The sequence below is a fragment of the Callithrix jacchus genome, chromosome 17, assembly GCF_049354715.1.
Source record: "Callithrix jacchus isolate 240 chromosome 17, calJac240_pri, whole genome shotgun sequence".
In the NCBI taxonomy this organism is placed as follows: Eukaryota; Metazoa; Chordata; class Mammalia; order Primates; family Cebidae; genus Callithrix; species Callithrix jacchus.
In genome coordinates, this window is record NC_133518.1 from 51,519,379 (window position 1) to 51,541,935 (window position 22,557).

The window sequence follows — 22,557 nt, forward strand, 5'->3', positions numbered from 1 at the left end:
TCCTCTGTGTGGTGGAGATACCAAGAAGGCCTTGAGCATTGTGTGTTGGAGCATTTCCAAAGCTGATAAGGCAGAATAATTAATGTTGAATAAATACTTCGAGAAGTTTCCTAAGTATAAAAGATGAATTTTCACTCAACTCACCCAGATCATTTCCCAAATAGTTATAAAACGTATGGGAAACATATGTAGTCTTCCAGTTTGCCCTTTATTCCCCCTTCAGTAAGTCATACAATATTGTATATTGGAATGTTGAAAATAGCTATTTTAATTCTAAAGCTATTACTGGAAAATTTGGGGGCTTTTGGGATGATTTTTTAAATTATACTTTAAGTTCTGGGGTACATGTGCAGAACATGCAGGTTTGTTACATAGGTATACACATGCCATGGTGGTTTGCTGCACCCATAAACCCATCATCTACATTAGGTATTTCTCCTAATGCTGTCCCTCCCCTATCCCCTGACCCCCCAAAAGGCACAATGAGTGATGTTCCCCTCCCTGTGTCTTTATGTTCTTACTGGTCAACTCCCAATTATGATTGAAAACCTGCTGTGTTTAGTTTTCTGTTCTTGTGTTAGTCTGCTGGAAATGATGGTTTCCAGCTTAATCCATGTCCCTGCAAAGGACATGAACTCAGTCTTTTTTATGGCTGCATAGTATTCCATGATGTATATATGCCACATTTTCTTTATTCAGTCTGTCATTGATGGGCATTTGGGTTGGTTCCAAGTCTTTGATATTGCGAACAGTTCTGTGATAAACATACATGTGCATGTATCTTTATAGTAAAATGATTTATAATCCTTTGGGTGTATATCCAGTAATGGGATTGCTGGATCAAATGGTATTTCTAGATCTAGATCCTTGAGGAATTGCTGCACTGTCTTCCACAATGGTTGAACTAATTTACACTCCCACCCATAGTGTAAAAGCATTCCTATTTCTCCATATCCTCTCCGGCATCTGTTGTTTCCTGACTTTTTAATGATCACTGTTCTAACTGGTGTGAGATGGTATCTCATTGTGGTTTTGATTTGCATTTGTCTAATGATAAGCTTTTTTTCATGTTAGTTGGCTGCATAAATGTCTTCTTTTGGGAAATGTCTGTTCATATCCTTCACCCACTTGTTGATGGGTTTGTTTTTTTCTTATAAATTTGTTTAAGTTCCTTGTAGATTCTGGTTATTAGCCCTTTGTCAGATGGATAGATTGCAAACATTTTCTCCCATTCTGTAGTTGCCTGTTCACTCTGATTATAAGTTTCTTTTGCTGTGCAGAAGTTCTTTAGTTTAATTAGATCCCATTTGTCCATGTTGGCTTTTGTTGCCATTGCTTTTGGTGTTTTAGTCATGAAGTCTTTGCCCATGCCTATGTCCTGAATGGTATTACCTAGGAATTTTTTCTAGGGTTTTTACAGTTTTAGGTCTTAAGTTTAAGTCTTTAATCCATCTTGAATTAATTTTTATGTAAGGTGTAAGGAAGGGGTCCAGTTTTGTTTTTGCCATATAGCTGGCCAGTTTTCCAAACAGCATTTATTAAATAGGTAATCCTTTCCCCATTGCTTGTTTTAGTCAAGCTTGTCAAAGATCAGATGGTTGTAGATGTGTGACATTATTTCTGAGATCTCTGTTCTGTTCCATTAGTCCATATATCTGTTTTGGTACCAGAACCGTGCTGTTTTGGTTACTGTAGCCTTGTAGTATAGTTCAAAGTCAGGTAGGGTAATGCCTCCAGCGTTGTTCTTTTTTCTTTGGATGTCTTGGCTATATGGGCTCTTTTTTGGTTCCATATGAAATTTAAAGTAGTGTTTTCTAATTCTGTGAAGACAGTTAATGGTAGCTTGATGGAGATAGCATTGAATCTATAAATAAGTTTGGGCAATACAGCCATTTTTACAATATTGATTCTTCCTATCCATGAGCATGGAATGTTTTTCCATTTGTTTGTGTCCTCTCTTATTTCCCTGAGCAGTGGTTTGTAGGTCTCCTTGAAGAGGTCCTTCACATCCTTTGTAAGGTGTATTTCTAGGTATTTTATTCTCTTTGTAGCAATTGTGAATTGGAGTTCACTCATGATTTGGCTCTCTGTTTGTCTGTTATTGGTGTATAGGAATGCTTATTATTTTTGCACATTAATTTTATATCCTGAGAGTTTGTTGAAGTTGCTTATCAGCTTAAGGAGATTTTGGGCTGAGACTGCGGGGTTTTCTAAATATACAAACATGTTATCTGCAGAGAGAATTTGACTTCCTCTCTTCCTATCTGAATACACTTTATTTCTTTCTCTTGCCTGACTGCCCCAGCCAGAACTTCCAATACTGTGTTAAATAGGAGTGGTGACAGAGGGCATCCTTGTCTTGTGCCAGTTTTCACAGGGAATGCTTCCAGCTTTTGCCCAATTAGTCTGATATTGGCTGTGGGTTTGTCGTAAAAAGCTCTTATTATTTTGAGATATGTTCCATCAATACCTAGTTTATTGAGCGTTTTTGACATGAAGGGTTGTTGAATTTTATCAAAGCCATTTTCTGCATCTATTGAGATAATCTTGTGGTTTTGTCATTGGTTCTGTTTATGTGATGGATTACGTTTATTGATTTGCATATGTTGAACTAGCCTTCCATCCCAGGGATGAAGCCAACTTGATCATGGTGGATGAGCTTTTTTATGTGCTGCTGAATTCAGTTTGCCAGTATTTTATTAAGGATTTTAGCATCAGTGTTCATCAGGGATATTGGCCTGAATTTTTGTGTGTGTATGTGTGTGTGTCTGCCAGGTTTTGGTATCAGGATGATGCTGGCCTCATGAAATGAGTTAGAAAGGAGTCCCTCTTTTTTTGTTGTTTGGAGTAGTTTCAGAAGGAATGTTACCAGCTCCTCTTTGTACCTCTGTTAGAATTTGGCTGTGATTCTATCTGGTCCTGAGCTTTTTTTGGTTGGTAGACTATTAATTACTGCCTCAATTTCAGAACTTGTTATATTCAGAGATTTATCTTCTAATTGGTTTAGTCTTGGGAGGGTGTATGTGACCAGGAATTTATGCATTTCTTCTAGATTTTCTAATTTATTTGCATAGAGGCATTTATAGTATTCTCTGATGGTAGTTTGTATTTCTGTGGGATCAGTGGTAATAAACCCTTTAATATTTTTTATTGTGTCTATTTGATTCTTTTCTCTTTTCTTCATTAGTCTGGCTAGTGGTCTATTTTGTTAATCTTTTTTTTTAATTTTATTAATCTTTAAAAAACACAGCTCCTGAATTCATTAATTTTTTGAAGGGTCTTTTTATGTTTCTATCTCCTTCAATTCTATTATGATCTTAATTATTTCTTGTCTTCTGCTAGCTTTTGAATTTGTTTGATCTCGCTTCTCTAGTTCTTTTAATTGTGGTGTTAGGGTGTCAATTTTAGATCTTTCCTGCTTTCTCCTGTGGGCATTTAGTGCTAGAAATCTCCCACTGCTTTAGCTATGTCCCAGAGATTCTGGTATGTTGTATCTTTGTTCTCATTGCTTTCAAAGAACTATTTATTTCTGCCTTAATTTCGTTATTTACCCAGTAGTCAATTCAGGAGCAGGTTGTTCAGTTTCCATGTAGTTGTGCGGTTTTGAGTGAGCTTCTTAATCCTGAGTTCTAACTTGATTGCACTGTGGTCTGAGAGACTTTTATGATTTCCATTCTTTTGCATTTGCTGAGGAGTATTTTACTTCCAATTATATGGTCAATTTTAGAATAAGTGTGCTGAGAAGAATGTATATGCTGTTGATTTGGGGTGGAGATTTCTGTAGGTGTCTATTAGGTCCACTTGGTACAGAGCTGAGTTCAAGTCCTGAATTTGCTGTCTTGTTGATCTGTCTAATACTTATAGTGGTGTGTTAGTCTCCCACTATAATTGCGTGGGAGTCTAAATCTCTTGTAGGTCTCTAAGAACTTGCTTTATGAATCTGTGTGCTCCCATATTGGATGCATATGTAGTTAGGATAGTTAGCTCTTCTTGTTGCATTGATCCCTTTACCATTATGTCATGCTCTTCTTTGTCTTTTTTCATCTTTGTTGGTGAAATCCCAGAGACTAGGATTGCAACCCCTGCTTTTTTTTTTTTTTTTTTTTTTTGCTTCCCATTTGCTTGGTAAATGTTCTTTCATCCCTTTATTTTGAGCCTATGTGTGTCTTTGCACATGAGATGAGTCTCTTGAATTCAGCATACTCATGGGTCTTTACTCTTTATCCAGTTTACAAGTCTGTGTCTTTTTCTTGAGGCATTTAGCCTGTTTACATTTAAGGTTAATATTGTTATGTGTGAATTTGATCCTATCATTAGGAAGCCAGCTAGTTATTTCACCTATTAGTTGATGTAGTTTCTTCATAGTGTCGATGGTCTTTACAATTTGGTATGTTTTTGCAGTGTCTTTACAATTTGGTATGTTTCTTCATAGTGTCGATGGTCTTTACAATTTGGTATGTTTTTGCAGTGTCTTTACAATTTGGTATGTTTCTTCATAGTGTCGATGGTCTTTACAATTTGGTATGGTTATTTACAATTTGGTATGTTTTTGCAGTGGCTGGTTTTTCATTTCCATATTTAGTGCTTCCTTCAGGAACTCTTGTAAGACAAGTTTGGTGGTGACAAAATCTCTCAGCATTTGCTTGTATGTAAAGGATTTTATTTCTCCTTCGCTTATGAAGCTTAGTTTGGCTGGTTATGAAATTCTGGGTTGAAAATTCTTTTCTTTAAGGATATTGAATATTGGCCCCCACTCTCTTCTGGCTTGTAGAGTTTCTGCAGAGAGATCTGCTGTTAGTCTGATGTGCTTCCCTTTGTGGGTAACCTGAAGTTTCTCTCTAGCTACCTTAACATTTTTTCCTTCATTTCAACCTTGGTGAATCTGCCAATTATGTGTCTTGGGGTTGCTATTCTTGAGGAATATTTTTGTGGTGTTCTTTGTATTTCCTGAATTTGAATATTGGCCTGTCTTGTTAGGTTGGGGAAGTTCTCCTGAATAATATCCTAAAGAGTGTTTTCACTTCATTCCATTCTCTCCATCACTTTCAGGTACACCAATCGAATGTAGGTTTGCTCTTTTCACATAGTCACATATTTCTTGGAGGCTTTGTTTGTTCCTTTTCATTCTTTTTTTCTCTAATCTTGTCTTCACACTTTATTTCATAAAGCTGATCTTCAGTCTCTATATCCTTTCTTCTGCTTGATGGAATCAGCTATTGATACTCATATATACTTCACAAAGTTCTCATGCTTGTTTTTCAGCTCCATCAGGTCATTTATGTTCTTCTCTAAACTGGTTATTCTAGTTAGCAATTCCTGTAACCTTTTGTCAAGGTTCTTAGCTTCCTTGCATTAGGTTAGAACATGCTCTTTTAGCTCAGAGGAGTTTGTTATTACCCACCTTTTGAAGCCTACTTCTTCAATTAATCAAAGTCATTCTCTGTCCAGTTTGTTCCCTTGCTGGCAAGGAGTTGAGCTCCTTTGGAGAAGACGCCTTCTGGTGTTTGGGAGTTTTCAGCCTTTTTGCACTGTTTTTTTCTCATCTTCATGGAGTCAGCTACTTTTGGTCCTTGATGTTGGTGACCTTCAGATGGGGTTTTTGTGTAAACATCCTTTTTGTTGATGTTGATGCTATTCCTTTTTGTTTGTTAGTTTTCCTTCTAACAGGCTCCTCTGCTGCAGGTCTGCTGTAGTTTGCTAGAGATCCACTCCAGACCCTGTTTGCCTGGGTATCACCAGCAGAGGCTTTAGAGGAGCAGAGACTGCTACTTGTTCCATTCTCTGGAAGCTTCATCCCAGAGGGGCACCCACTAGATGCCAGCCAGAACTCTCCTATATGAGGTGTCTGTTGACCCCTGCTGGGAGGTGTCTCCCTGTCAGTAGGCATGTGGGTCAGGGACCCACTTGAGTAGGCAGACCCACTTGAGGCAGATCTCTTCCTTAGCAGAGCTCAAGCATTATGCTAGGAGATCCACTGCTCTCTTCAGAGCTGGCAGGTAGGAACGTTTAAGTCTGCTGAAGCTGCACCCACAGCCACTCACTCCCCCAGGTGCTCTGTCCCAGGGAGATGGGATTTTTATCTATAAACCCCTGACTGGGCTGCTGCCTTTCTTTCAGAGATGCCCTGCCCAGAGAAGATGAATCTAGAGAGCTGGGCTGATATTTTTTAATGGGGAATAATTTTTCTTGTTGGTGTAGTTTATCTTTTTTTTCCAACCCATCAATTATAATTTTGTGAGCTTTTTGAAAGAAACTGACAATTTTTTAAAATTTCAAATTTAATATTTGCCTTATTTGAACTATAACAAGTAATAGTGAATTTAAAACAGGCAAAGAAAACAAGCAATAAACTTCATGAATTTTAAGTCAGGACTTATTTTCTTTTTTTTTTGAGAGAAGGAAAGAAAAAAAGGAGTGAAGGAGAGGAAGAAAGAGGAAGAAAAAGAGGGAGAGAGAATGGAAATGTTGCTTTATTCTAAAAAATGGGTATTAATAATGGCCAATCAATATTTCATTTAAACCTATGAGTAGGTGTGATGTGGTATTGACAAGAATATATATTTTGTGTATTTAAAGTGGAGAGCTCTATAAATATTTATTAAGTTTACTTGTTCCAGATATGAGTTCAAGTCCTGGATATCCTTATTAATTTTCTGTCTCATGGAGTCTAAGTCTCTATGTATCTGAGTGTTAGGATCGTTAGCTCTTATTGTTGCATTGATCCTTTTACCACTATATCTTTGTTGCTTTAAAATCTATTTTATCAGATGCGAGAATTGCAACTCCTGCTTTTTATTTATTTATTTATTTTTGCTCTCCATTTGGTTGGTAAATCTTTCTCCATCCCTTTGTTTTGAGTCTTTGTGTATCCTTACATGTGAAATGGGTCTGGATGTAGCATACAGTTGGGTTTTGGCTGTATCTTTTGATTGGGGGATTTAGTCAATTTAAATTTAGGATTACTGCAATTTGATGTTAACTGGCTGTTTTATCCATTCATTGATGTAAATTCTTCTTTATGTTGATGCTCTTTACTTTTTGGTATATTTTTAGAAAGGCTAATACTGGTTGTTTCTTTCTATGTGTAATGCTTCTTTCAGAAGCTCTTGTAAAGCAGGCCTGGTGGTAATAAAATCTCTGAGTTCTTGCTTGTTCATAAAAGATTTTATTTTTCCTTCAGTTGTGAAGCTTAATTTGGCTGGATATGAAATTCTGGGCTGAAAGTTCTGTTCTTTAAGGATGTTGAATATTGGCCCCCACTCTCTTCTGGCTTGTAGAGTTTCTGCTGAGAGATCTTCTATAAGTCTGATAGGCTTCCCTTTGTGGGTAACCTGACCTTTCTCTCTGGCTGCCCTTAGTATTTTCTCCTTCGTTTCAACCCTGGTGAATCTAGCGATTATGTGCCTTGGGGTTGCTCTTCTTGAGGAATATCTTTGTGGTGTTCTGTGTATTACCTGGGGTTGAATATTGTCCTGCTTTGCTAGGTTAGGAAAATTTTCCTGAATGATATCCTGAAGAATATTTTCCAGCTTGGATTCATTCTCTCCGTCGCATTCAGGTACACCTATCAAATGTAAATTAGGTCTTTTCACATAGTCCCACATTTCTTGGAGACTTTGCTCATTCCTTTTTATCCTTTTTTCTCTAATCTTGTCTTCTCATTTTATTTCATTAAGTTGGTCTTCAACCTCTGATACCCCTTATTCTGCTTGATCAATTTGAGTGTTTAAACCTGTGCATACTTCTAGGCGTTCCCATATTGTATTCTTCAGTTCCATTAATTCACTCATATTCCTCTCTAAATTGTCTATTCTCATTAGGATTTCGTCAAACCTTTTTTCAAAGTTCTTAGTTTCTTTACATTGGGCTACAACATGTTCTTTTAACTCACAGAAGTTTCTTATTATCCATCTTCTGAAGCCTGATTTTGTTAATGGGATGCGCTCATTCTCCATCAAGCCTTGTTCCCTTGTTGATGAGGAGCTGTGATCCTCTTTAGAGGGAGAGGCATTCTGATTTTGAGTATTCTCAGCTTTTTTACGCTGGTTTCTTCCCATCATTGTAAATTTATCCACCTGTTGTCTTTGTAATTACCAACTTTCAAATTAGGTCTCTGAGTGGATGTCCAAGTTGTTAATTCCCAGGGCCGAAATCTGAGCAACGCACTGCGCCGGCCAAAACAGCAGCGTTAAGGCTGATGGTGCTTTTCTGCCCAGGAATCTCCAGTCTGGCTTCCTTCTTGAGTCCGTAATAGGCGACTCTGCCTTCCTGGAGCTCCAAACAGTCGGAAGGGGAACCAGTCCCGTTTACTCTGCACCAAGAGCTGCCGTGCCGAGGTGCCGGCAAAACCACTGCGCTGGCCACAAGAGTCGCACTGGCGACCCGTGGGGCTCCTCCATTGGGAATCTTCTGCTCCATGAGCAACAAAAATTTGTCTGAAAGTGTGGTGTCCTCTCGTTCTCTGTGCTTTCACTGGGAGCTGCAATCCTGAGATGTTAGCAATCAGCCATCTTGGATCTGGCCAGTCAGGACTTATTTTCTCCCTCACTCAAAAAGAATGTTAAGCTGTGTTAATCTACAAGGAATTTTGTGAATCTTGACATAATATTGGCTCTGCTAGGAGTGCCTGAACAGAGTGCAGACATCTTGAGAGATTTAACTTACACAACTCAATTTTCATAAGCATTTCAGTAACTATCTTCTGAGTAATCAACACTCGAGGGAAAGGTTTTAGATAGTATTTTTAGAAATTTGACAGGAATGGAAAATCACAGGAAGCCACCTAGAAAATTTTGCTTCATGGCAGACATGAAGAATTCTTTGTTAACTAAGGGTGATAGTACAGTGTATCATGTACTATAAACAATAACCTCCAAAGGTCAGAGAGAGTCTTTGAGGTTATCCACTGACATTTTCTTTCCAGGGTAGGGATTCTGTCTTTAGCCTCCTTGAGAAATTATCTTGTATTTTCTAAGTAGTATGGGATGCATAAAAGTAAGAACAATGTTAGTGGTAAAAAGAAATAATTGTTATGTGAGTTCAGAAGAAGAAGGTATCACTGACTGGGTAATCAGAAATTCTTTGCAGAGGATGTGGCTCATAAGCAGGAATTTACTTGTGAAGGCCAGGGAGAATTTCACTTGAGAAAAGGTCTGGCCCAAGCAAATATGTAGAAATTAGAAAGCACAGGGTGTGTTTGGGGAAAAGCAGACAGAATTCAGGGCTGGAGTCTCAGTAGGACATGCAGTATTGATTGTTCTCCAGGAGCATGGCGGACACTCCTAACAGGGCATATTTGCAATATGGCAGGCAAAGTTTAGGCCAGCAAAGTGTTTCCTTCAGTTCTAATTGAGTTAATCTTCATTAGAACCATTCTTCATTGCGATGAACTGAAGAAGAGTCTGTGATTCAGAACAAGTTGAATAAATATGTACCAAATGCCATGTGCTTGTGGATATTTATGACATGCCATCAGTGTAAATTATATTTACTCTATGTTTCAAAATATTTTTGTCAACAAACATTTGCTTCAGAAAGATGCATGTCTGTACTCTCTACATAAAGTTATGTATTTCATATTGATAAAATTTCAAATGCAAAACAAATACTCTTTCTTATGTATAGACACAGGGAACATGGAGGTTCTGCACCTGTATGGAAGTGAGGAACAGAAGAAACAGTGGCTTGAGCCTCTTCTTAAAGGGGACATTACCTCCTGCTTCTGTATGACAGGTATATGCAAATCACCATTCTCCCCTTCTGTAGTCAGTCATCTGGAATTACTATGGATAAGCTGAAGAAACATAGGATGTGATTCTGTATTTCAGTCAAATTTGCCATTGGCCAAAAATGTGAGTATGTTTATTTTGAGCCTGTTACTAAATGTTGGCATTTTCAAATGTGCAGAAAAAAATTATCCTCTCCTTTGGCAGAATATCAGATGATGTTCTCTAGTAGCCTGCCATCACATTAGCAGCAGAGTAAAGTTAGTTGCACAATTTTCGATGTCATTTCTAAAACTGCTATCTGTGAATGTTTAATATCTTTTTTGCCCTTATGTATGAAATATCTATTTTTGTGTTAATTTTATATTGATACTTCTAAAATATTCAACTCCAAAAATATAAACAGAAAAATAGAACTTTCACCAGTACTGGACATATGGCTCAAACTGTAATCATGTGGGAAAATGAACATGTTGATAAAAACAGATTTGACATAATTTGTACCTAGGAAACATTAAGAACTCTTCCATATAGAAAAAATCATTTATTTGTGATTTAGTTTAGAATTAAACAATATTTTGCTTGGCCATAATTTTTAAGTGCTATCAATAATGGCCAGATTTTGTGTTTTCTGTAACATTGTATATATCTATACAGTATAGTCCTCTTTTATCTGAAAGGGATAATTCTAAGAACCCCCCCCCACTGGTGTCTGAAAACTGGGGATAGTCCTGAACTCTATTTAGACTATAATAACTAGTAATAGAACAATTATAACAATACTCAGAAGGGTATACAATTTAAAATTTTTGAATTGTTTACTTCTGGAATTTTTCATTTAATATCTTTGGAATGTAGTTGACATCTCATAACTGAAACCTCAGATAGTAAAACTACAGATAACAGGGAACTACTATAATAGCAGAACTGATCTCCATTTAAATCAGTAATCCGCATTTATTGAATATCTACACTATGATATATTGTCTACAAAGCACTAGGTGGAAGTTACACAGTAAGTAGAATACACAGCCCTCTTTTTAAAAAAAGACTGAGTCTCAAGTTTTAGAAACAGAACACACAGGATATCTGAAGGACTCATTTAAATGAGTGTCATATTAACAAGTTCAGATTGCTATGATTGAGAGCTAGACAGTTCTGAAATGCCATGCAGTAAAGCAGTTGTCTAAGGGTGTCCCATGGAAAACTTTTTGAAGACCTTAAATATTGAACAGGCTTTAAAGAATGCAATGTATATAAATCAGTGAAAGCGTTCCTGATGGAATTTGCAAGGCACGTTAGAAATTGCATGAGAGTAAACTATATGGGTGGGGGGGAGTCTGTCTTGGCAATCAATATTTAGTACACATCTCCATTGTGAGAAATAGAAAACAAATATTTTTATCTACTTTTGCTGATTGGAGAAAGGACTGAGTTGTATCCCAAGTCATATATCAATGAGGAGCCAAAAATAACCGTTCAAAATACTGATCCCCAATGTTCAAGATACTTCATTCATTCACTCATTCTTCCAGCACACATTTGTTGAACACCTACTGTGTGTAGGCTATGAAAAAAGCAGGGTGGAATGTTGAATGATAGGAAATTGAAAAAGATAAATATGCCTTTGTTTTTAAAGTTTTCACATCCTTCCCTAAATCTACTGATGATATCTGCCAGTCTGTAAATTCAGCCTTTGTTTATTTACAGAACCTGATGTAGCTTCAAGTGATGCCACAAATATTGAATGCAGCATCCAACGAGATGGAGATAGCTACGTAATTAATGGCAAGAAATGGTGGAGCAGTGGTGAGTGTTCAGCCTAATTTTTTCAACTAACACACTGATCCTTTGTGCCACATGCTATGGTAGAATAATGCTATGATAAATAGTGATCACTTTCATGATCATAATTCTTTAAATTCTGCATGTGTAGGCCAGGCCTGGTGGCTCACACCTGTAATCTCAGAAATTTGGGAGGTTGAGGCTGGTGGATCACCTGAGGCCAGGAGTTTGAGACCAGCCTAGCCAACATGGTGAATCCCTGTCTCTACTAAAAATACAAAAATTAGCTGGGCATGGTGGCAGGCACCTGTAATCTCAGCTGCTCGGGAGACTGAGGCAGGAGACTCACTCGAACCCTGGTGGCGGAGGTTGCCGTGAGTCAACATGGTGCCACTGCACTTCAGCCTGAGCAACAAAAGCAAAACCCCATCTCAAAAAAATGAAAAATTAATTAGTTAATTAATTCTGCATGTGAAAGCATTTTCAAATTTAGAAATAGTGTTTGAAGAAAAAGTAATTTTAAAATAACTTATCTTGGTTAGGTGATGTTTAAGAGCAGAAAACATGTCATTTTTTGTAGTTTTAGAGATAAAATTCATTAGCACATACTATTTTTGACCAATATAATTGCTAGCAAAATTTGATTTTAGTAGGAGCATATTACATGGATTACAATAATTTATGGCAAATTTTTTTAAAAGATAAGCAAAGATTTTTTTTTAAAATAAGCTGTACATGTTATTAACATTAATTTATTGTACATATTTTATTTACTCAAAAAGAAAGTGTTTAAATGAAAATTGGGACACTTTATGCATGGGATAATATATGTTTTAGTCAACCCTCAGTGATAGACTCATAAATGGATAAGTTCTTTAGGAAGTTAAGAAATTGGAACCCAGATATAAATGATAATCTGAGGATTACACCTAGACTATACATGATAAACCTACCATTTGTCGGGATAACCAGTTATTACTAAGAAAGTGTACATCATGGAAGCAAATTCTGTCTTTAGGAACTTGTCAGGAATGTTTTGAAAAGGATCAGAAAAGCTTATTATAGTTTTTTGCTGTTGTTGTTTTGGAGGAGGTAGATTTTATAAAATTACTTACAAACTAAGAAAACAGGAAAAGAAAATTGGGATTGAGTTCTGCTGCATAGTTATTCAAGTACTACAGTTATGCAGGGAAATAGTTCTTATATTCAAACTTAGATAATTAAAAATAATTATAAATGCCTTTTAACATGAACCTCTTTAACAATCTGTTTCAGATGGCCTAACTTATAGCATAGTAGGTTTATTTGTTTTTTTAACTTCTTTTATTTTGAAATTATTAAAAATTCACAGGAAGTTACAAAGATGGTACAGAGTGGTCCTGGGTAGCCTTCATCCAGTTTCCCCCAATGTCAAAACCAGGAAATTAAAATTGGTACAATGTATGTGAACAGTTCTTTGTCACTTTATCACTTGTGTAGATTTGTATAACCACCACTGCAACCAACATAACAAAACTATTCTATCACCATGAAACTCTTCTTCTTTATAGCAGATTGTTTTTATTCACTTATGCCCATAACTACTATTTTCCTATATTGTTTATTTTAATTTTCATGTTTTGTACATTTATTATCTTGTTTCCTCTTCTTGGCTTTTATTCTCCCCCTTCCCCCAACCCATTCTCTATTATATGTTGCAACCATGACATTTGAGATTTGAGTTTCAGAATAATGCAGATGTTTTATTTGAGGGGGAAGCATCATTCCTATGTATCCAAGCAAAAGGCAGAGCAGTTTTACCTTCAAATGCTAAAAGTACTGGTTGGCTCTGTAGGACGCTCAGAATCAAAAGGAAACTCCTCCACACTTTGTCTCTGTCTTCTCCAGGACCCATACTTCTTGGCCACTTTCATAATGTAGTTTTTGAAAGATGCTCCCATAAAAACATAAAGGATTGGGTTGAGGCAGCTGTGAAAGAGTGCGATGCTTTCTGTGATTTGGATGGCAATGTCCAGGCGTTTGCTCATGTCGCAGTTGGTGATCAGGGAGTAGATGATGTCTATGGCTCGGCAGAACTTGACAATGTTATAAGGCAGCTGAGTGACAATGAAAACTATAACCACTGTGAGCAGAACCTTGAGGGGTTGAGATATTTTAATGTTTGGTATCTTCATGAGTGTCCTTGCCGTGATAAAGTAGCACACCCCCATGATAAGAAAGGGTACTACAAATCCGATGCAGATTTCTAGCATTTGAATTGATGCTTTCATTGATGTTCCTAGGTAGTGGGGAAAAGTGGGAATGCACCTAACATTGTCATTTACTGTATAAAAAACTAGCTGGGGTATACTCAGCAAGATGGCAGCCATCCAGACACAGAAACAGATCACCCAGCATGCTTTTCCCACTCCTGATTGTCTGGGGCTTTTAGTTACTGCCACATATCTGTCTATGCTGATACAAGCCAGAAACTGCATTCCAGAGACAAAGTTTACTGTGTACAGTGCTGAAGTTATTTTGCACATTATTTTCCCTAAAACCCATCCATGAACTGCATTAACAGCCCAAAAAGGCAGCGTGAATAGAAGGAGCAAATCTGCCACAGCCAAATTCAGGATGTACATATCTGTTTTGGTTCTCTGTTTCTTGTAATAGGCATAAATTGCCACTACCATGGAATTGCCTGCAAGTCCAATGATGAAAGCTATTGTGTGGAATACAGGGAGGAAAACTTTTGCAAATTTTCTGACGTCTTCTTTGATACAGATCAATTCATATTGACTGTAGTCATGAGTGACATTCATTTCATTTTCCTCATAATAATAATCCGTTGACTGGTTCTGTTCCAAAGCCATGGTTCCAATCTAAATGGCAAAGAGAATACAGGATATATATTTGTCTAAATATTCTTAAAAGGGAACTGTTTTTGGCCAGGTATTGTGTCTGTAATCCCAGCACTTTGTGAGGCCAAGATGGCTTCGAGACCAGCCTGGCCAAAATGGCAAAACCCCATCTCTACTAAAAATACAAAAATTAACCAGGCGTAGTGGCACTCGCATAGTCCCAGCTACTCAGGATGCTGAGGCAGGAGAATCACTTGAACCCATGAGGCAGAGGTTGCAGTGAGCCAAGACCGCATCACTGCACTCCAGCCTGGGTGACATAGCAAGATTCCATTATAAAAATAAACAAATAAAACTAAAAATAAAAGGAAGCAGTTTTCATCAAGCTGTTTTGTTCTTTCCCTAGAGAATAGACTGTTGCTGTAACATATGTGAGCCTGAATCTGCCACTCTTTGAAACACTTTAATGGGAGCCACATTGGAATATGACCCCAAGATTAGTTACTCATGCTTTACTTTTACAATTCTGTGTGAAAGAGCTGGGATTTGCACAGGACAATAAACATAATGCCCTGGAGAATTTTCTTAATCATTAAATCCTAAATAAAAGACTTTTATGTAAAAATGATTTTTAAAATATGAAAATTTAATTAGATTTTAACTAAAAAGAATACTGTTATAATCTTTATGTACATAATTTTGTGAATCTCAAAGTATATCTGCAATAAGCTGGGTGTGGTGACTCACTAAGTAATCCCAGCACTTTGGGAGGCCGAGGTGGGTAGATCACCTGAGGTCGGGAGTTTGAGACCAGCCTGACCAACATGGAGAAACCCTGTCTCTACTAAAAATAAAAAATTAGTTGGGTGTGGTGGCGCATGCCTGTAATCACAGCTACTCAGGAAGCTAAGGCAGGACAATCGCTTCAACCTGGGAGGTGGAGCTTGTAGTGAGCCAAGATCCCACCATTGCGCTCCAGCCTGGGCAACAAGAGCAAAAACTCTGTCTCAAAAAAAAATATATATATATATACACATACATATAAATATATATACACACATACATATATATATGTATATATATATATCTGCAATACATTGAATAAAAATGAAAATAAATTAGTAAATTATTTGGTTTACATAAAATAAATTTATTTTTGATTTTTATGTTATTTATAAATTTAATTTAAATAAATTAAATACATTCTCTCAGCATTCATACTAAGTTTCAGTAGTTGCCTTTTATAAAACTAGATCTTTAGCCAACTGCTCTCCAAAACTGGTCACTCCTTGCTTATTGTGTACTGTGTTTTAGCAGCACCACTATCCTCTAGTCAACTAAGCTGTAAGCCTGCTTCATTCTTGTCTTCTTTCTTCCCTTCATCCCTGATTTCCAATCAGTTCCTAAGTTCTGATTCCGCCTTCCAAATAGGTCTTGAATCTGTCTTCTCAGTCTGCACTCTTCCACCCATTTGCACAATTCAACAGTTATGTTTCTCACCTGGCCTACTGCTATTTCCTTTTTTAAAAAATATTTTATTTTATTTTTAAATTTCAATCTGTTTATTTATTTATTTATTTTGAGACCAAGTTATGACACTGGCTAACTTTTGTAATTTTGGTAGAGATGGGATTTCACCAAGTTGCCAAGGCTGGTCTCAAACTCCTGGGCTCAAGCAGTCCACCTGCCTTGGCCTACCAAAGTGTTGGGATAACAGGCATGAGCCATCTCACCTGGCCAAGCAGTATCTCTAACTCGTATCCTGTTGTTACTCCTCAATACCTCCTTGTCAGAAACATTTTTCTTATTTTCACCAGAGTGTTTGATCTCTAAATTGCCAATCTGTCTCGTCTCTGCTTTGCTCCTCATCTGAAAAACACACCTCTTCACCTGAAAGCTGCTATCCAAGCTCCTTAGCATAACACCCATGGCTCCTGCCACCTCCCCTACTCTGTGTCCACTCTGTAGACAGTGATAGGACTAATTTCTCAGCAATGTACTCATATTCACCATGCAACAGCATCTGTCTACATCATTGCTCGTTCTGTTCCTTTATCTACCATATGATTTCCTGCCCTCCCCTGGAAGGGCCAATTCCTACTCAATTAACATGAATGCCACCTCCCCAAAAGACTTTCCTGATGTATTAGCAATCTCTACATACCCCTCTGAGAACTGATCCCATAGTATGGAAAGGATACATTTCCCATACTACCTTGTTCCTCTAGGTTCTAAACTCCTCAAAGCATGACCTATTTGATTTGTGTTTGTAAATAAAATCTTGTTAATATGCCTGGCACACAGTAGCTTCTCAGTAAATATTTGTCAAATTAGTTTTGCCAGCAGGTATAAAGCTGTTACTCTAGAATGGATAGAATGGATAGATAGTATGCCAGCAATCTTCTCTGTCAACATTGTTATTGCACTATACCAGCACCCCATAGTATTAAGATAAGCGTGCACAGAATTCTTAAGTTTTGGAACGCATAAAATAATGACTCTCAGTGTTTTTATTATAGTTCTGAATTTTTCATTCCTTTTAGCCTTTCCATCTTCCTTGAGTTGTTTTTGTCCTTTGAAGAATCTCAAATATTCTTATAGAATCAATAATGAAAATATTATTTTCAAAACAGTGTGTCAACTAAAGAACATTCTTATTCTTGCTAACTTTTTTTGAATGAATATAGCAAAGAAAAGAAGGCTCTGAAGAAAGATACCACATAGAAGAACTGCTTTCATTATATAAAAACTGGGTGCCAACTTTTTTAAATGACTCTTTTCATCATTAAGGTTACTTTAAAAGTTCCAATCTGAGACTTCTCTGTTGTCCTCATATTGTGTTAATAATTAATGCATAAGAACGTGAAGACTACTTGCACATGCCTTGCGCATAATAAGACTACTTCATGTTCTTATGTGTTAATTATCGACACAATGTGAACCTTGTTCTTCCTTTCTCTTTCATCAGAAAACCTTAAACCTGATGATAAGGAATAATATGGCCAAATATTATAATATATTATGGAAGGGGATTTTTAAGTAAGAATTAATCTTACTAAAAATGTAAGAATAGAAATGGAATTATTTGCAGAAATAATTCCAGATACATAGATGTACTTTTAAGTGTCTTTATAATTACTATTAGAACCCAAAAAAATCAGTACTTATAAAAGAAAGCAAAAAAAAAAAAAAAAAAAAACTGGCATAACAAAACCTATTTTCTCCTTAACAAAGTTTTACTGACAAGTACTGGTATTTAAAATCATATTTTCTTCTTGCTACATTAAGCTTTTCATTTAAGGTTAAAGTATACAGCTGTTTTCAAATACCTCTTTTTTTTAAAACAAGCATTTAAACATTTATGCATCAAGCCTCCCTCTATATAGGTAAATATACAAGGTCTTTGGGCTTAAAAAAAATATTCAAGTCAGAATGAGAAAAGAAAGAAAGTACCAACCTGTTGCAGTCGGCAGAGAGGAGCAGTCTTGAGTACAGGGTGTGAAATCAAATGACCTAACTCCAGCTACTTTTGTTTTCACTTTACACCCCGCCTTTATCTTGCATCCAAGAAGGCTTTCCTGAAATTCAATCTTGTGAGCGCTTGATGTTTTATTTTCTGTAAAACGATCTGTGAAGTTAAATTCAACTTCTTAAGTGGTTGAGGTTACAAATTCGCAAAAGTTCCATCTTTTTCAAAAAAACTACAGACCTTTCAAAGTTTCCACTTAGTCACAGAGGACAAAAAAGTGCCTGCAGCTGAGCTACTGACTGCTGAACCAGAAGGAGAATCCACCCGAGGGCATCTAGGCAGCACTTGTAGGTAGCATCTGGAAAAATACTCTCTAAAGTTATTTTGTCTAGGAAAGAAAGGAAATGTGATTTTAACCCACAAAAATCTTTTTGAAGACTAAATTATCAAAAACTAAATTATGAGTAGTCATTAGGTATTTGCAATAGAATTTAACATTTTTGTGCCACATCATTTAATATTTACTGACAACTACTAGACTCCTCCTGTTTTCACTATCCTTGCCCCAGAGTGCTTTCCCCTGGCTTTATACTCTCTTGTTTTCTTGTTACCTTTTTTTCCAAAGCCAGAATACGAGCCTTCAAAATCCTTCAGTCTGGGAGGCTATTTATTTTTTTCACATTTCCATGCAAATGAAAGTTAGAGAAAGAAGAAACATTTGTGCAGATTTGGCCCGCATGGTCTATTTCAACTTGACTCTCCTCGAATTTGCATAGCAGTTGCCTAATCTATTTTTTCATGTGAAGTCAGGCTCAGTCTCCACCTGCAGAAATTATTTCAGATCCATGCCATTTTTTCTTTCTATTTTTAAAAAAATACTTTTAAGTTCAGGGGTATATGTGCAGGTTTGTTACACAGGTAAACATGTTTCATGGGGGTTTGTTCTGCAGATTATTTTATCACCCTAGTATTAAGCCTAGTACCCATTAGTTATTTCTCCTGATCCTCTCCCTCCTTCCACCCTCTATCCTTTGATAGGGCCCATTGTGTTCCCCTCCATATGTCCATGTGTCCTCATCATTTAGCTCCCACTTATAAGTGAGAACATGTGGAATTTGGCTTTCTGTCCTGTGTTAGTTTGCTAAGGGTAATGGCCTCCAGCTCTATCCACATCCCTGCAAAGGACATAATCTCATTCTTTTTTGTGGCTGCATAGTATTCCATGGTGTATACGTACCACGTTTTCTTTATCCAGTCTGTCATTGATGGGCATTTAGGTTGATTCCATGTCTTTGCTGTTGTGTATAGTGTTGCAGTTAACATACACATGCATGTGTCTTTATAACAGAATAATTTATGTTCCTTTGGGTATATACCCAGTAATGGTATTGATGGTTCAAATGATAGTTCTGTCTTCAGGTCTTTGAGGAATTCCCACACTATTTTTCACAATGGTTGAACTAGTTTACACTCCCACCAACAGTGTATAAGCACTCCTTTTTCTTCACAACCTCACCAGCATCTGTAATTTTTTGTTTTTAATAATACCCATTCTGATGGTGTGAGATGGTATCTCATTGTGATTTTGATTTGCATTTCTCTAATGATCAGTGATGTTTAGTTTTTTTCATATGATTGTTGGCGGTATGTGTCTTTTTTTTGAGAAGTGTCTGTTCACATCCTTTGCCCACTTTTTAATGGGGTTTTTTTTCTTGTAAATTTAAATTTCTTATAGATGGTGGATATTAGACCTTTGTCAGATCCATAGTTTACAAGGATTTTCTCCCATTCTGTAGGTTGTCTCCTTACTCTGTTGGTAGTTTCTTTTGCTGTGGAGAAACTCTTCAGTTTAATTAGGTCCCATTTGTCATTTTTTGCTTCTATTGCAATTGCTTTTGGCATCTTCTTCATGAATTCTCATAGTAGCCTACAAGATCCCATAAGGTCTACCCCTCATTGTCTCTCTGACTTCATTTCACATTACTCACCCCTTTGCCTGCTTGTTCTGCCACACCTAGCTTCTTGCTGTTTTAGAGCATACCAGTCACAATCCTTATCAGTGCTTTTGTGCTGGCTTCTGTCTGCCTGGAATGTGCTGTGTCTGAGTAATTGCAAAGTTCACTTCCTCTTCTCTTTCAAGTCTTTGCCCAATCACCACCAGCTCACTGAGGCAATTCTTGACTACTCTTCTTAAAATACCCCTCATCCACCTGGACTCCAGTCCACCAGACCCACAGGACTTACCATGTTCTAATGCACTATATCATTTATGCTGTGATTGCTGTTGATTGTCTCACACTCTGTATTAGAACATAAGCTTCGTCAGAACAGGGATTTTGGTTTGCTTTGTTTATTGATATTCCAAGTACCAAGAATAGTGCCTTGCACGTAATAAGTGTTCAAAAGTATTTCAAATTAATTACAAAAACCTACTGTCCACTTTGATTATTAACTCATTTTACTTACCCTTGATATTATACTTCTTTAACAACTGGTCTGTAACTGCAGCCTCCATAATTATCAGTTAATAATCTCTTTAATCTTTCTAAATGACACACAATACTGACTTGTAGGACTTTGCAAGTACTATTACTCCTGTCTAGAGTACTCTTCCCACCCTATTTTAGATCCCTAACTCCTATTTACAATTCAAATTTAGGTCTGACCTTAACATTAGTCCAGGAAGCCTTCCATAACCCTTTCAGATTAGAATAGATATGCCTACTCTTCGATAGTGTTTTCACTGTGTTGTTGGTACTTATTAAAATTTCCTATGTTCCATAGCTATCTTATACCCTGCTGTATCCTCAGCATTTGGCTTGGTACCTTCTTTATGATACCAGCTTAATGAAAAATAATTAAATTTATGAATCAGTCAACTGATGTTTAACTTATTCTCCACAGACATATAAGTTTAGCAATGGAGCTGGAATTCTGAATTCAGATCTTCGGTCAATTTTGTCATTATCATATCTCTTATGTCTCTTGTTATTTTATGATGCCATCTATTATAGAATCTTGATACTCTTTTATAGATTCAAAAGTATCTATCCCTTTCCTTTATTTACCCCACCCCCAAACACCATAAGCTTTCTCATAAATGGGATTCCTTGATTGTAAATCAGCTATAATGCTATAATCTTTACATCTTTTGAATTTGCATATTGTTTCTGCTAATTTAGACACACGCAAAGCCCTTGAGGCATAAGGGATCTCAGGATTGAGCAGCTTCTTCTGGTAGCGTGTGTATGAATGCTGTATATAAATCATGGTGTATGAATCATGGTGAAACTAGCTGACTGGCTGACCTTTTTCTGTGTTTTCCTTTTCTCCTAATAGAACTAGGAGAGACAGTGGTAATGGGGAGATTTGACAAAATACGAGAAGTAATCATGTAGCTTGGAGGGTAGGCAGAAGCATCACTCATCTCAGGCAACTTTTCAAAGTACTTATTTGACATTTTTTTTTTAGCTCTCTTCTACTTCTCGTGTCCCTAAGAACTGACTATGATTCCACTTTGCTGCTTATCATAAATGGGCTCCTACCCTTAACTCCCTAACATAGCAGTGTCCCTTGTTCTTAAAGAATTTCTCTCCCCACACCCATTTCTCATCCCTCCTCTTGTAGCATCATTTTGCTGTGTTACCCAGGCTGATCTCCAACTCCTAGACTCAAACCATCCACCCATCCTGGCCTCTAAAAGTGCTGGGATGAATCTGTAATTTTGATGAGTATTGCCAAATTGTACTCCATAGGGATGGTATTACTTTGTTCTCTACCAATAATGTATGGAAGTGTCTGTTTTTCTAAAATATTGCCAATAGAATGTGTTGTTTTCCTACCACTTTGCTTTCTAAATGACTTGTAACAGATTCAGTGCCCCTTACCTACCCTTGCTAGGTATGTGCGGAACCCTGGATAATAAACTGCTACTGAATGTTTTCATTATTGCTGTACTCCACATTTATTTGATTAGTGGTAACATTAAACACTTTTAAAAATCTCTTTTATTATTCTTATTTCCTCTTTTTGCAGTTGTGTTCTTTCCCATCTGTATACTGATTTTCAGGTATTCTGAGTATTGTGTACATTTTGTCATAAATGTTGAAATATTTTCTCCTCCAATTCTTTTTCCTTTTAACTTACTTTCTAATGTACAATAATTTTATATAGACAAACCAACTGATCTTTTTCTTTTGACTTTGATTTCATTTATCATTTTTAAGGTTTAAAATCCTTTCTCAGCCAGAAATTTGATAACTATTAGGTTATTTTTCTTCTAGTTTTTTTATGTCTTGACTTTTTTTAAAATTTTCAACTCTGATCCATTTGGGATTTATTTTGATGTAATCATATTCTATAGTAACTAATAATAGCAGCAGCTTATAACATTATTACTTAATTCTTATTTAGATGTAAACATAAAGATGGATTCAGTGAATTTTGAAGATTTCCCTGTTAAAAATAACACACACTCTAAGAGAACACATGGGATTTTTTTTTCTTTAACTATGGGATAACTTAACTATGTATAATAATCATCTTTTTTCTTATAAGGGAAATTTTGTTGTAAAATAGTACTTACCTTGTAAAGCTTTTTACTCCAATTTGAATTGTTAGCATTAAAGCTGAAACCAAATGAAGTTCCAGTGTTCCATCTCAGAAATTCAATGTTGGTAGAAGAAACAGCCTTGACAATCCTTTTATTAGAAAATGATTTTGCGGTTGTAAAAGC

At 36.6% G+C, this 22,557-nt stretch overlaps 2 protein-coding genes across 2 annotated transcripts in view; one reads left to right on the plus strand and one right to left on the minus strand.

Moving 5' to 3' along the window:
• ACAD11 (acyl-CoA dehydrogenase family member 11) overlaps positions 1 to 22,557 on the plus strand; it is a 122,284-nt gene that overhangs the window by 68,320 nt on the left and 31,407 nt on the right. The window contains exons 12-13 of the mRNA XM_035278302.3: positions 9,625 to 9,732; positions 11,436 to 11,534. Of these exons, the coding sequence (XP_035134193.2) occupies positions 9,625 to 9,732; positions 11,436 to 11,534 (207 nt within the window). The remainder of the gene's footprint in view (positions 1 to 9,624; positions 9,733 to 11,435; positions 11,535 to 22,557) is intronic.
• ACKR4 (atypical chemokine receptor 4) lies at positions 12,780 to 17,859 on the minus strand. The gene is made up of 2 exons (XM_054247072.2): positions 17,811 to 17,859; positions 12,780 to 14,374 (listed from the first exon to the last, which is right to left on the minus strand). Exon 2 carries the CDS (start codon positions 14,363 to 14,365, stop codon positions 13,313 to 13,315), a length of 1,053 nt encoding a protein of 350 aa, XP_054103047.1. The 5' UTR covers positions 14,366 to 14,374; positions 17,811 to 17,859; the 3' UTR covers positions 12,780 to 13,312.